The sequence below is a fragment of the Ursus americanus genome, chromosome 4 (assembly GCF_024610735.1).
Source record: "Ursus americanus isolate L20-20 chromosome 4, mUrsAme1.1.p, whole genome shotgun sequence".
Classification (NCBI taxonomy): domain Eukaryota; kingdom Metazoa; phylum Chordata; class Mammalia; order Carnivora; family Ursidae; genus Ursus; species Ursus americanus.
The window spans coordinates 84,434,689-84,449,556 of record NC_142130.1 but is presented as its reverse complement, the minus strand read 5'-3'; the positions used below and the strand labels follow the sequence as shown (position 1 = coordinate 84,449,556).

Below are 14,868 nucleotides of genomic sequence, written 5' to 3'. Positions count from 1 at the left end.
CTGGTCCTAAGATGTAATTGAAGATAGTAAAAGAAAAAAACTTGAATGGGTACAAGGTGTAGAAGTTTTGAAGAAAAGTGAAAGTGTGCTCAAATTTGCTAAATCGAGGAAAGTCAAATTAAATATACAATATAATATCACCTTATACATCATTGGACTGATAACCTCTTAAAAACAGAAAACTTCTCTTGTTGGCAGGGCTCAGGGAAAACAGAGCTGTGCATTGCTAGATTAATTCTTCTTGGAGAGCGAACTGACAGCATCAACTAAAATTAAAGTTCTGTATAGCCTTTCCCCCAGAAGTCCCACTCCTGGGAGTCTACCCTACAAAAAAGGAAAGCCGCAGTGCAGACACTATAATACGAGAGCATTTACTGAATCACGGTACGTGGTGGCAAAAATGGACACAAAGCGAGTGCCCGTCAGCAGGAGAAGGCTGATTCAATCACAATATTGTTATACAAAGAATGGTCATATAACCATTCAAAAGAATGAATTAGAGCCACTGAAGTTGGCTTGGAGGCATTATTCTAGAGGTTGTTGAGAGAAAAGCAAGATGCAGAAAAGCCTGTATGATACAATTTTTTTGTAAAAAAACATATACATAGTCATAAGTAGGCTTATGCATAGCTGTGGTTGAATGTGATTATATGGGCATGGAGAGAAACGTGAAAGGACACTTTTGTTAACATGGGCTGGGAGGAAGAGCAGTGGGGAATATGGTGACTCTAAGGACAGGGGGAGGGGAAACCAAGCCAAAAAGAAAAGAAATTTACTTAAATAAGGAGGCAAGATTCGATTACACTTATTCATTTATACATAGGTGTATGAAGTTTTTTCCTAACTTATAGGGGAAAATATTGCTTTATTTTCAAAAAAGGGAGAGCGTTATTTGATACATTTAATTAATTGTCATTTTGTGGAGCACAGCCTGAAAAGGATCTGAACAGACATTTTTCCAAAGAAGACATAAGAATGGCCAGCAGGTGCATGGGAGAGAAGGGGTGAGCACCTCCAGGAAGGCTGAGAAAGATCAGAGAGAAAGGCTTTCTTTAAGCATAGAATCCCCCAGGGGCAAGCTCTACTTCCCATTTTGGCATCCTAGAGACAGAAAGCAAAAGATCAGGACTGGTCCAGAGGCTAATCTGCAACTGGGTCCCACCACTAAACCGAGGCTAGACACCAGGGTGAAAATCTCACAGTCCCAGGTACAGTAGGAGGCAGCCAATGAGAGTTTCTTCCCCGCTCATCATGAAACAGTGTGCGTCTCAATGTGAGAAGTCCTAACTCCATGCCCTATGGGTGGTCCTTCACCAGGTCCCAGAGTTTGGCTGGGGACAGCCAGTTATTTACAAATAACTATTAAATGTATCTAGTCGGGGGCAGGGCTAGGCCCGTGTGCCCCCAGAGAATTGATCAATGAGTCTCCAAGGCATGAGAAGACTGCAGGAAGGACACGGTTGAGAAGCCAGTGCGTGCAGAAAGAGAATGTCCACCTCGGTTAATGAGGATTAGCTGGAGGACGTGCTGTGGTTCATAGCAGTCGTACTTTCGGGGTGATGCTTCCGGGAGTGCTGTAATTAGAGATGGCCACACACACATTCTGTCATTCAGGCAGGTCAACAAATACGCAGCCCTTTCCTGTGTGTGATTCCAAATACTCCCAGCTCAGGACAGTGTCAAGTTTCTACGCAGGACTTTTCTAATCCAGACAAGCTTTCCCTCTGAGCAAAGCTTCTCAAATTCATGGTATGTGGGTAAGGCAGGTCAGCAAGGAGTGGAAAACAGCAAAGCTCGCCTCCACGTGGACAAGTTGTTGCTTGTTGCTTGTTGTTCAGTCCACTGTGTGGTTGTAAATGAAATGACCACTGGGGGGGGGGGGGGCACATGCAGACCACACACAATGGGAAAGGGAGAAAGGAACGCATTTAACTGTGGGAAGGGGTTTGTTCTGCCAGGACAACAGTAGTCTAAATATAAATCCATAGCTCTTGCTGAGAGGAGACCTGGAGAATGTTTCTGGAAGGAGAACCGAAGGAACCTCAAGGGAAAATAATGTGTTGTTTTTAAAGGATCATCTGGGGTGATGCTGACGCCAGTGGTCCAAGGACCACCCTTTGAGGAGCGGGGCCTTGGGGAACACAAGCCCTGAGACTGATTGACAAGAAAATATGTATCAAAAAGAAAAAAAAATGCAAACAGCATCATGGCTGGGGTTTGTGTTGATGGGAACCCAACAGGGTGGGCCAGTGGGTTGGAAAACCATGAAGGATGAGAATAGGATGGCCCTTTTGAAGTAACTTGCTACCTAGTAATAAATACCTAGTACAAAGGAATTTGTCGGAAGTCCTTAAGAGAGACACACAGAAATATCCTCTTTACCTTGATTTTGTCACCTGACCCAGGGAACTCAGTCAGTTACCAAGAAGGCAGGCAAGAGATGCCCTATGCAAGAGAAAGCATCATGGAGCTGCTTTGTGTCAAAAACCAACCTAACAAATGAAAAGAAGTACAAAATACAAAGCCCACCGCCACCTGGTCATTGCCAGGCTAAAGGTGGGAGTGGGTCCCCACAACACAGTTCTGACCCAGCAGACCACGCCCACTCTTCACTCCCTAGACCACTCACAGGTCAGAGTAGGGGCAGGTGTCGAGGTCACCATGAAAGTAATGGGCATGCCACAAGCGACTGTGTTCTTTGGGTGCATTCTTCTCCTAGGTCTTTAATTTATTGCACGTGGTCTTCAGGGCATCAGGAATCCAGGGCAGCCCAATGTGTTCTGGCTTCCTTCCCATGGTGACCAGTGCAGATTTGGAGGGGAGGAGGAAACTATGGAAAAGTGGGAGGTGGAGGCAATTTGAGTTTTGCTACAAAGATCCTAGAATGTACCAAGCCCCACAGACACATTCCCCAGTTGCCTAGACAAATTAATATGCTTTTGAGTTAGGGTCAGTTTGCATGCAGAGCCTCTTTACTCAAATATATAGCCATATAATTAAGATTATTTTAGCTGCAAGTAACCAAAATCCCAACTCAAAGAACTAAAACAAAAGAAAATCTGTAGGGTACAAGACAGCGTTGAGATAGACTAGTTCCAGTGTTGATTAATTCAGTGGCTTGATGACTTCATCACTGACCCAGTGTATTAGTCGGGATTCTCCAGAGGAAAAGAACCACTAGGATTCATATAGATATATAGAAAGTATTTATTATAAGAGATCGGCTCATGCAGTTACAGAGGCTAAGAAGTCCCATGATCTGCCATCCGCAAGAGGGAGGCCCAGGGAAGCTAATGCCCATCACCCATTTAGGCCATCCCCCCACCCACCTGCCTCCAGCAACCCTCAGTTTGTTCTCTATTAACTATAGAGTGTCTTATGGTTTTTGCTTCCTTAAGCTCTGCTGTTCTCATTGTGTTGGCTTTATCCTTCAACTGACTCTTACCATGGTCACAAGATGGTAGTAGCAGTTCCAGAGGTTATAGCTAGATATGACAAAATCAATATAAGAAGAAGATGTTGGGGCGCCTGGTGGCTCAGTCAGTTAAGCCTCGGACTCTTCATTTTGGCTCAGGTCATGATCTCAGGGTCCTGCAATTGAGCCCTGCGTCGGGCTCCGTACTCAGTGGGGAGTCTACCTGAGGATTCTCTCTCTCTCCCTCTCCCTCAATCTCTCTCCCTGTTCACATGCTCGCTCGCTCTCTCTCTCTCAAATAAGTAAATAAATCTTTAAAAGAAGAAAATGTTTATTCTTGTGTATCTCTGTTAGGAATCTTTGCCATATTCCTCTGTATTACATATCTACTCTTGTATTAAAAAAAAAAAAATCACTCCAAAACTTAACAGTTAAGGCAGGGATTGGCAAATTTTCTTTCCGTAAAGAACTAAATGATAAATATATTTGACTTTGTGAGTCACATAGTCTCTATCACAATTACTCAACCCTACTATTGTAATGGGAAAGTAGCCATAGACAATATGTGAATCAGTGGACATGACTGTGTTCCAATAAAACTTTATTTAAAAAACAGGCAGCAGGCCGGATTTGGCCTTTCACTTATAGTTTGCCTGGCTTAAAACAACAAACATCTTTTACCTCACACTGTATCTATAAGTCAGGATTCTGGGCACAGCTGAGCTGGGTGGTCCTGGCTCAGAGTCTCTCATGAGGTTGCAGTCAACCTGGGGCAGTGTTTCTCTGAAGTCTTGACCAAAGCTAAAGGATCTGCTTCCAAGATGGCTCCTTCAAGAGGCCTCATGATGTGTACCTGTCCACAGGACTGCTTAAGTGTCCTCACAACATGCCAGCTGCCTTCCTCCAGAATGTGAGATCCAAGAGAGAGAGAAAGGAAAAAGTCATGACCTGGTCATACATATTTTGTCATATCCTATGCTTTGGAATTGAGTCATTTGTCCAGCCCACACTCAGATAGGGAGTTAGTGTCTCTCTTGTGAGCGGTCAAAAGATATAAACAACAAGGTGATGGTATCAAATCAGTCTTGATTTCTTGGGCCAAATGTGTGTTCCATTTCTAACCATTGAGATTTAGCCTTATTCCTGAAACCTGTTTCTACCATGTACTTGATTTCTCTGTTCCCTGGACCTCATTTATTTGACCTAAAACTCCCCCAAGATGGAGAGAATCTTCAAGCAGACTCCCCGCTGAATGCAAAGCCTGGTGCAGGGCTCAATCCCAGACCCATGAATTCATGACCTGAGCCAAAACCAAGAGTAGGATGCTCAACCAACTGAGCCACCCAGATGTCCCCCAAGACTCTTTTTCACATGTGCTACTGGGAAGCCACAGGTCTGCCATGTGTGGTTGTACAGTGTGTACACTGTGTAAGGGACCCAGGTGAGATGAAAAATTGGGGCTGAAATCCAGCCTGTGCTCTGCTCATCAAGCCTTGTTCCCGAAGAAGGAAACAATTTTTGTCATTCTTTTGCCTGGAGGAGCCACCCTTGCAAGGATCTATGTAAGGTGACTTATATACCTGGGATGTTGATTTTCTCCATGATTTGTCCCTAACCTTGGGATATTTGTCTGTAACTCCAGCCTGTTGAGATTTAGTTGGATCCTGATTCTGCTATTCACCACATTCCCTATGTCTTCATCACTTTCTGGGAGGGGGTTACACATACCCAGAGAATACATGAAACAATTCTTTCGGGTTCAGGTTTAAAAAAAAAAAAAGAACTTCTATTTCTAGAGGGTTTTATTCATCTAGAGAAAGAAAGAAATTAAGCCTTACTATTAGTTAATTAATTAATATCAGTTCATGTTTATAAATTAATGTTGGCAGGTGTTCACAATTTATAAATAAATATATGTATATTGAGGTAGATATTTGGAAGTTTTTATAGATGCATGATCAAGAAATATTAAAGACTATTGTTTTATATCATCATCTAAGTCACTGATAAAAATTTTAAATAAGGCCAGGCTGAAAACAGAACCTAGAGATGAACACTGATCCACTAGGCTGTGGGGATATCAATACAATTTGACCCAGCATCTAAGCCAAATCGACTCTTGTGTAACAGATACTCCACGCTAGGCAGCCTCTAAGACGGTCTCCAGTGACCCCAGCTCCTGCTTTTCATACCCACGTAAATGACATTTTGCATGACCGATCATGCAGCTTTGTAAAAATCCTGAGCCAGAGGTGTCCTACCAAGCCACCCCCAGGTTCCTGACCCACAGAAACTGTGAGATAAAAAATGTTCGCTGTCAAAGTTGCTAAGTCCAGGAATTATTTATAACACAGCAATAGATAACTAATAGACTCTTCTAAGTGATTTGTAATAGCTCTCTCTAAACTTGCAACAACAAGCAAGCCTGCAAACTAAACATTAGCATCCCAGTTTTACAGATGAGTAAAGAAAGGTTCAGAGTATTTAAATTGCTTTCCCAGGTTTAAAACAGCTAGTAAATGACAGGATTCAAATGTTAAACCCAGTTTGACTCTAAAATCCAGACTCTTTTCCACTTCCAATAAGTTATTCCCTTATCTAGCTCTATGACCTTGAGCCAGTAACTTCAACCTCTTAGTTTCCTCATCAGTAAAATTGGGAATGAAACAAATTATTCATCTCTAATATTATAAAATTTCATCCCCGTCCTCTGCTTTGGCCATAGCCCAAGAAGCAAGTTTAAATGATTTTTATGCTAGAGAATGCTGGTGGTGAGGGGTGAGGGTTTGAAGATCACTGATTTAGCTAAAGAAATACACTGAAGTCCGAAACCACTGAGACTTAGCAATCACCATTGTTTCTGTAACTGAAGCCAGCAGCTTCCCGAACGTCCCAGTGCTGCCACTCAGAGGATAAAAGGAGGATGCGGTCTATTTCTTAGGAGGAAAAGAAGCTTCTACTCTAACAGAGATTCCCCAGCGGCAACAAATGTAACGAAAGTAATAAAACTTACTTTTGCTGCAACTCAGCGTACATCCCTTAAAAGCGTGATGTGACAGAAAGAACATGGGGGAGCAATGCGGAGAAAGAGATAGTGTAGTGACAAAGAGGGACACCATGATGATCAGTGCGATAACTGTAGATGTATTTACACACTCTTTTTTTTTTTTTAAGAAAGAGAGAGAGAGAAAGCACGAGTGGGGAGGAGGGGCAGAGAGAGAGGGATAGAGAATCTTAAACAGGCTCCACGCTCAGCATGGAGCTCAATGCGGGGCCTCGATCTCAGGACTCTGAGATCATGCCCTAAGTTAAACCCAAGAGTCAGTCGCTTACCTGACGGAGCCACCCAGGCACCCCAATTTGCACATTCTGAGATGCTGTTTTACTCATTTTGGTTTATTGTCATTTTCACCGGCTTTTCGTGTGTGTTCTGTTTTGAATCTTTCAATCTGTGCCACTGTGTCTTCAAAAACCAGTGCTTTCAGCTAAGCCTCAAACCCAAAAACAGGGGAGCCACTGCCCTAAGCCCTAGGACAATGGCCCAACTTGGTCAGGGAGGGGACCTTTCAGCAGAGGCCACGTCAAAACTCCCCCTGCCGCTTCGGCATCTTTGGGAGTTAAAGGAATAGAGAGTTTCCACTCTAACCTGATGAGGAGACTGCTGTCCTCATAACTGAGGACACAAAGTCCAGATAAATAAACAGGTAGATAAAGGTAGATAAAGGTACAACGAGTTCCTCTCTTCCTCAGTGGAAGAAGGCCCAATAACAAATCTCTCTTCGGGTTTGATAGTATTTAACAAGGCAGTCTAGTTGGAAGCTTATGGACTTTGCTGTGTGATCATTCATTTGTTTCTTCAACGGCTCTGCCACTTACTAGCTAGGTGAACACAGACAAGTTATTTGCCTTCTCTAAGCCTTCATTTACACCTTTGCAAAAAGGAGGGAATTGTGATACCTCCCTCATGTATTATTGTGAAGGTTAAAGAAGGTAGAACAGGGCACAGTGGTGCAAATAGTGGGGATTTGATAAATGCTTTATTTTCTTTTTTAGCATGCTGTTTTTTCTCTTAAGAAATTTCCATTTTTAAAAATCACTCCGACTGCTCTAGGGTGACCATATAAAAATAGAAAGAATGGAAACAAGGAGATGAGGCCAGAGGCTACTGCAGTTACAAAAGGGAGATACCAGTGGCTTGGACTCAGAGGGTATCAGTGGAAAGAGAGAGAAGTGGGTAGATCTGGGATGTATTTTAAGGCTTTGTATTTTGTACTTCCTCTTTTCATTTCTTGGGTTGCTTTTTGACGCAAAGCAGCTCCATGATGCTTTCTCTTGCATAGGGCATCTCTCGCCTGCCTTCTTGGTAACTGACTGAGTTCCCTGGGTCAGGTGACAAAATCAAGGTAAAGAGGATATTTCTGTGTGTCTCTCTTAAGGACTTCCGACAAATTCCTTTGTACTAGGTATTTATTACTAGGTAGCAAGTTACTTCAAAAGGGCCATCCTATTCTCATCCTTCATGGTTTTCCAACCCACTGGCCCACCCTGTTGGGTTCCCATCAACACAAACCCCAGCCATGATGCTGTTTGCATTTTTTTCTTTTTGATACATATTTTCTTGTCAATCAGTCTCAGGGCTTGTGTTCCCCAAGGCCCCACTCCTCAAAGGGTGGTCCTTGGGCCACTGGCGTCAGCATCACCCCAGATGATCCTTTAAAAACAACACATTATTTTCCCTTGAGGTTCCTTCGGTTCTCCTTCCAGAAACATTCTTCAGGTCTCCTCTCAGCAAGAGCTATGGATTTATATTTAGACTACTGTTGTCCCGGCAGAACACTCTTTTGAGCACTTTCCACGGTTAAATGCCTTCCCTTCTCCCTTCCCACTGTGTGTGGACATGTTACCCAGACTTGCGCTGTCCAATATGGTGAATATATAAACTTGGCCACAGTGCCTATTGGAAAATGGTTAATTTCAAGGGGATTCAGAAGTGGGTGGGAGGATAGATAGGAATAAAGGGGACTAAGAGTACACTTATCATTGAGTAATATATAGACTGCCCACAGCGGTCATTTCATTTACAACCGCAAAGCTGTCTGAACATCAAGCAACTCGTCCATGTGGTGGCGAGCTTGGCTGTTTTCTGCTCCTCGCTGACCTACCTTGCCCACATACCGTGAGGTTTTAAGGATTTACTGTAGGGCCGAAGGAGAGCTAAAAATCCCTGTTAAAATTTATATTTAGCTTATTTCATCCCAAAGAAGCAAACTTGGCCCAATCCTGTCTAGATTATCATTGTCCAAAGAACTTTCAGTGAAGATGGAAATGTCCTATCTAGGTGCTATCCAATATGGTAGACATTAGCCACATAAGCCTTTTGAGCACTTGCAGCATGGCAAGTATGACTAAGGAATTGAGTTTTTAATTTTATTTAATGTTTTTATTTTAATTCCAGTGTAGTTAACATACAGTGTTCTATTAACTTCAGGTGCACAATATAGTGATTCAACAATTCTATACATTATTCAGGGCTCATTATGATAAGTGTACTCTCAGTCCCCTCTTTCTATTTCACCTATCCCTAACCCACTTCTGATTCCCCTTAAAATTAATCATTTTTCCTGTAGGCACTATGACCAAGTTTATATATTTACCATATTGGACAGCACAAGTCTGGGTAATATGCCCCCTAGATGTTTCCCATTATAATTCCTTCCAATTATACAGACACAATTTACAGAATCTACAATTTGCTCTCACATTCACTTTTACGATCTTGTCCAGTCTTAACTACTTGACCAGCTTCTATTGACTGAGCTAAAACCTGGGGGGAAAAAATTATCAAGACTCCTCTACTTCAGTTCACCCTAATACTATAACATTAAGGGATAACCCATTCTGACCAACTGTAAACATCACTATAAAAATTATATCTTCACATGTTTTAATTAAACTGGAATATTGGTCTTCTGCCTAAATTATGTGAAGTCAATTGTTATAGAAACTATGTATCATGTTGTTTGGCCATGCTGCCTATAGGAAAAACTATTAATTTCAAGAGGATTCAGAAGGATGGCTATGACCTAAACAAACTGGTAATAAAATCCACTGTCTTCTAGCCTAAAAACTGAAGTGTTCATCACACCACAGGTACTTAGCAGACATCTCAAGGTTGACTTATGGAGAATTATAGTGGTGATTGTTAAAATTGAAAATAAATTTTAATTGTGTTTTATCTCCTATTTTATGCATAATAGTAATATTTCCAATTTCCTTTTCTCTTTTCTTCCTTTCTTTTCTTTTCTCATTTTCCCTAGGCTGTTTCCCTCCACAAGGCCTGCCAGGCAAAGCCTTATCATTGCCTAAAATCACACATAGATCGCACAAAGCATTTAAACCTGAAGCCAGACTAGCTAATACAAATTTTGCACCATTTAACAAGTTAAGACACTGTTCTGCTGTGTTGACTAAGCAAAGAAGCCTATCAAAGCAACCAATGCTTATTGATGGAATTGTTTCCAGCAATGATGCTTCGAGTGTGGCCCCTGGACCAGCAACATCAGCATCACCTGGAAACGTCTTAGAAATTCAAATTCTCGGACCCCAGCCTGGACTTTCTGAATCAGAAAGTGTGGGGATGGGGCCCAGCAATTTGTGTTTTAACAAACCCCCAGGTGATTCTCATGCATGCTAAAGTTTGAGAGTCATTGCTCTAGAGGAGAATTTCTCAAATTCGGCACTCTTGGCATTTTAGGACTGATCATCCTGTGTTGTAGGGAGGTATCCTGTGCATTGTAGGATGTTTAAATGAGTCTCTGGAATCTACTGCTAGATTCCAGCACCATCAGCTTCATGTGACACCCCAAAATACCTCCAGACTCAATCTCCAATGCTATATATCCCCTGGGGGGACACAATTGTCCCCAGCTGAGAACCACCCTAGGGTCACAACTATGGCCTGGACTGGTCCAAGCCTAAATTATGACATATAAACAATCATGTCAATAACATATATGCATTCAAGTGTTCACAGGTATGTGACAATGGGACATAAACTAAGGTTAAATCGTTTAAGGTTTACAAAGCACTTTCCTATATATGTCACTTGTTCTCACATTAATCCTATGCAGAAGGTAATTACCATCATTCTCGTATTACTCGGAAGGAAACTGAGATTCAAAGGTACTTGATGTGCCCAAAGTCACTGCCTGCTAAGTAGCCAGGCTGGAACTCAAACCCAGATGTTTCCTTTTCATAGATAAAGAGAAATATCTTATTAGATGGGTTATAGAGGGGTATTTCTATCCTTGAAAAATGTCATTGCTTTTGGAACAGATCCAATATTAGCTGAGATATAATAGTTGTAGGAATACTTACACAGCATGTTCAATATGAAACGCGTTGTGTATGCAAGAGCAGGGTAAGCCTGTCCATAGACAGCACGGGCTGTTACTTGGGAAGAAAATCTTTGGGACAGTTTCTGTGAGCCTTAGAGATACTGGGGAGATTTGTACTCAGATCAGAGAAGAACAAAACAACACAGCTAAACAAAGTCTGGAAGATTCTTTCTCCTTTAAACCACACCTTTTTGGAGAAAGTGAAACAGAATCAGAATCATGGGCTGAACGAGAGAAAGAAAGAGAAAAACCCAAAACACCGGAGAGCCATTGTCCCGCTGTGACCCAGATCCTCACAGAATGAAGTGCTGTCCTACCAGCATTATGCTCCTAGGGAGCAGTGTGCAAAAAGCCCACAAGGCCCACAGCTTCCAGAGAGTGGATGTAATACTCATCCAGAGGCGAGCTGGGGATTTCCACGGGCACAGTAATAGACTTTGGCTTCTGAGTGAACATCCAATCACCAGCAGCCAACTCGCTGACCTTTGGACGGTCCTCCAACAAGGCCAAACTTGTTGCAGAGCATAAAACTGAAATTCTAAATAAAGATCAAGGCCAACTCAAAGTCACCATGAGACAAATGACCCCAAAGAAACCTTTTGATGTCAGTTCTTTTTTGCTCTGAGAAGAATGTGAAACCTCTTGCCTCTTCTTTAGAGAGGATTATTAATGGTCCTATAAACTGGAGTTTAAATCTGGAAACATTTCTAATCAGAGGAAAGAGCACTGGGCCTGGAGTCAGAAGGTCTGGGTTCTGGTCCTGGATGTTCAATAGCGAAACCACTCAAACTGCTCTGTGTCAGGTTTGGGTTTTTTTTTTTTTTCCATGAAGCAGAGAGATGTGACTACAGAAAATCTAGGATTCCTTCCGTGAGTATAATACTCTTTTATCAATATCTGAAGCTTGCAGCTAACATACCCACAACTTGGGAAACACCATGCATGACGTGAAAAAAGCCAGGATTTTAGAGTCATTCAGACCTAGCATGAAATCCCAGCTCTGGTGTGTTCATTGGGCCACACAGGACAACTCCCTAACCCTTCCTATCCTCAGTGACCTCATCGTTAAAATAGAGGTGATGGTAATAGTACCCAACCCAAAAGGCTATTGTAACTATTAAATGGAATCATACAGATAAACAATTACACACAGTCCTTGGCACGTAGGAAGTATGAAATAAATGGTAGTTGTTATTACACATTTGAAAATGAACACTCGGAAATATAAAATCGAAGGGTTTTTTTAAAGATTTTATTTATTTATTTGAGAGACAGAGAACATGTGAGAGAGAGAGAGTATGAGCAGGGGGAGGGGCAGAGGGAGAAGCAGACTCCCCGCTGAACAGAAGCCCCATTCAGGGCTCGATCCCAGAATCCTAGGATCATGACTTGAGCCAAAGGCAGCCACTTAACTGACTGAGCCATCCAGGCACCCCCAAAATTGAAGGTTTTGATTAAAATCTGTACCTCATACTGTGACAGAAGGAATGAGAGCCACTTACAAATTGACTGGCTAATAAATATTATTGATATTCTATTAAAAATCTCTCAGAACTGGTAGATAAAAGTCTCTCAGAGGAACACAGGCCATTTCTCATGTTTCCTGCTTCCAAATTAATAGATAATTAAACATAAAGGGGCCCTGCATGTGTAACATCACTTTGTAATTTGCTGTGTCCTGCTAGTTTTTAGTTAGGGATAACACATACATACACAAAAGAGTGAGGGAAAAAGGAAGCCACCAGGATGTAGCAAATTTTTTAAAAAGCCTCAGTTCATAAAGGAGGACACAGGCTTGATGATCCTAGTTCCACATAAAGCAAGGAAGACATCAAGAGTGATTTTTCTATCAGCAAAAAAGTAAAAGAGCCTATACTTCTATGCCTTTTACGTATTCCATTTTGTAATAATTGGTAGAGGAAAGAAAGAGAACTTGGACCTTTTTTTATTGGATAGTTTTTTTTTTAATTTCTATTACTGAAGTTTAGTTGACATACAATATTATATGAGTTTCAGGTGTACAGCATGGGGTTTTGAAATTTCTATACATTACACAACGCACAGGAGGGTAAGTGTAGCTACCATCTGTCACCATATAACGTTATAATGTTTTTGACTATGTTCCCTATGCAGTGCTTTCCATCTCTGTGTACCTCTTAATCCCCTTCACCTATTTCACCCAGCTTCCCACCTGCCTCCCCTCCGGCAACCTCCAGCTTGTTCTCTGTATTCATGAGTCTGTTTCTGGGTTTTGTTCATTCATTTGCCTTTAGATTCCACATGTCGGTGAAATCATATTGTGTTTGTTCTTCTCCGTCTGACTTGTTCTACTTAGCATAATACCCCCAGGTCCATCCATGTTGTCATGAATGACAAGATAAAAGTTTTTAATCTTATAAAATGATTTGTCCTCTTTTGGTCAGTAAGTGGATGGAAGGACCTAAATTAAGGAAAGTGCACCCTCTGCTGGCTATTTAGTAGAATTTTAAAAGACAACAGCACAGTGGCTCTCTTCTCCTCCCTGTTGGACAGACCGCAGCATCTTCTGGTGCAGAGCCAGCCCCGACCCCGAGACCCGACGGTGAGGGTGGGAGTAAACAGATTTGGCTGTATTGGGCACCTGGTCACCAGGGCTGCTTTTAACTGTGGCAACGTGAATATTGTTGCCATCAATGAGCGCTTCATAGACCTCAACTGCATGGTCTGCATGTTCCGGTATGATTCCACCCACAGCAAATTCCCTGCACAGTCAAGGCTGAGAACAGGAAACTTGTCATCAATGGAAAGCCCATCTCCATCTCCCAGGACTTAGACACCACCAACATCAAATGGGGCGATGCCTGTGCTGAGTATGTTGTGGAGTCCATTGGGGTCTTCACCACCATGGAGAAGGCTGGGGCTCACTTGAAGGGTAGAGCCGACAGGATCATCATCTCTGCTCTTCCTGCTCATGCCCCCATGTTTGTGATGGGCGTGAACCATGAGAAATATGGTTCTCCCTCAAGATGGTCAGCAATGCCTCCTGCACCACCAACTGCTTGGCCCCTCTGGCCAAGGTCATTCGTAACAACTTCAGCATAATGGAGGGACCTATGACCACAGTCCATGCCATCACTGCCACCAGAAGCTTCCTGTCTAGGAAGCTGTGGCATGATGGCCAAGGGGCTGCCCAGAACATCATCTCTTGTTCTACTGGCTGTAGGCAAGGTCATCCCTGAGCTGAATGGAAAAATCACTGCGATGGACTTCCGGGTCCCCACCCCCAACATGTCAGTCATGGGTCTGATCTGCCTCCTAGAGAAAGCTGTCAAATACAATGATATCAAGAAGCTGGTGAAGCAGGCATCAGAAGGCCCTCTCAAGGCCATGCTAGGCCACACTGAGGACCAGGTTGTCTCCTGTGACCTTAATAGTGACGGTCACTTTTCCACCTTCAAGGCTGGGGCTGCCATTGCTCTCAATGACCATTTTGTCAAGCTCATTTCCTGGTATGACAATGAATTTGGCTACAGCAACCAGGTGGTGGACCTTATGGTCCACATGGCCTCCAAAGAGTAACCAGCCGCAGCAAGAGCAAGAAGAGAGAGGCCCTCAGCTGCTGTGGAGTCCTTGTCCCAACTCATCCCCCATCACACTGAGAATCTCCCAACACCCACAGTTTCCATCCCAGACCCCCTGAAGAAAGGGAGGGGCTTGGGGAGCCCTACGTTGTCAAGTATGATCACTAAAGTATACTGTACCCAACCCCCCCCAAAAAAATTGCCACAGTGAACGAGTCTGTAACAATAATGAAGAATGCATAAGTGAACAAATGAATTACATGTTACATTACTACTTTTTCAGTTTTTACCATGGATTCAATAATGATGAAAATAAAGGCAAGAAAACAGGTTTGATAATGAGAAACTAGGATTAGGTCATGCCAACCCTTTCTTCTTTTCTTCTGTCCTGCCCTCTTTCCCTCCTTCCTTCTTTCCTTTCATTTTTTTCTTTCTTTCACTCTTTGAACCCCTCAGACACATCTTTTGTATAAATCCTATGTAAAGACGGAGGCAT

General features: G+C 42.6%; 1 protein-coding gene and 1 pseudogene across 1 annotated transcript in view; one reads left to right on the top strand and one right to left on the bottom strand.

Annotated features, from left to right (window-relative positions):
• The window catches only part of MAP3K7CL (MAP3K7 C-terminal like), a 67,667-nt gene extending 56,384 nt beyond the window's left edge, over window positions 1-11,283 (bottom strand). Inside the window, exon 1 of the mRNA XM_087861757.1 lies at window positions 11,213-11,283. Within this exon, the coding sequence (XP_087717883.1) occupies window positions 11,213-11,268 (56 nt within the window). The 5' untranslated portion in view covers window positions 11,269-11,283. The remainder of the gene's footprint in view (window positions 1-11,212) is intronic.
• A 2,212-nt stretch (window positions 11,284-13,495) lies between these two features.
• Window positions 13,496-14,370, top strand: LOC123784356 (glyceraldehyde-3-phosphate dehydrogenase pseudogene; annotated as a pseudogene).
• Window positions 14,371-14,868: the final 498 nt, after the last annotated feature.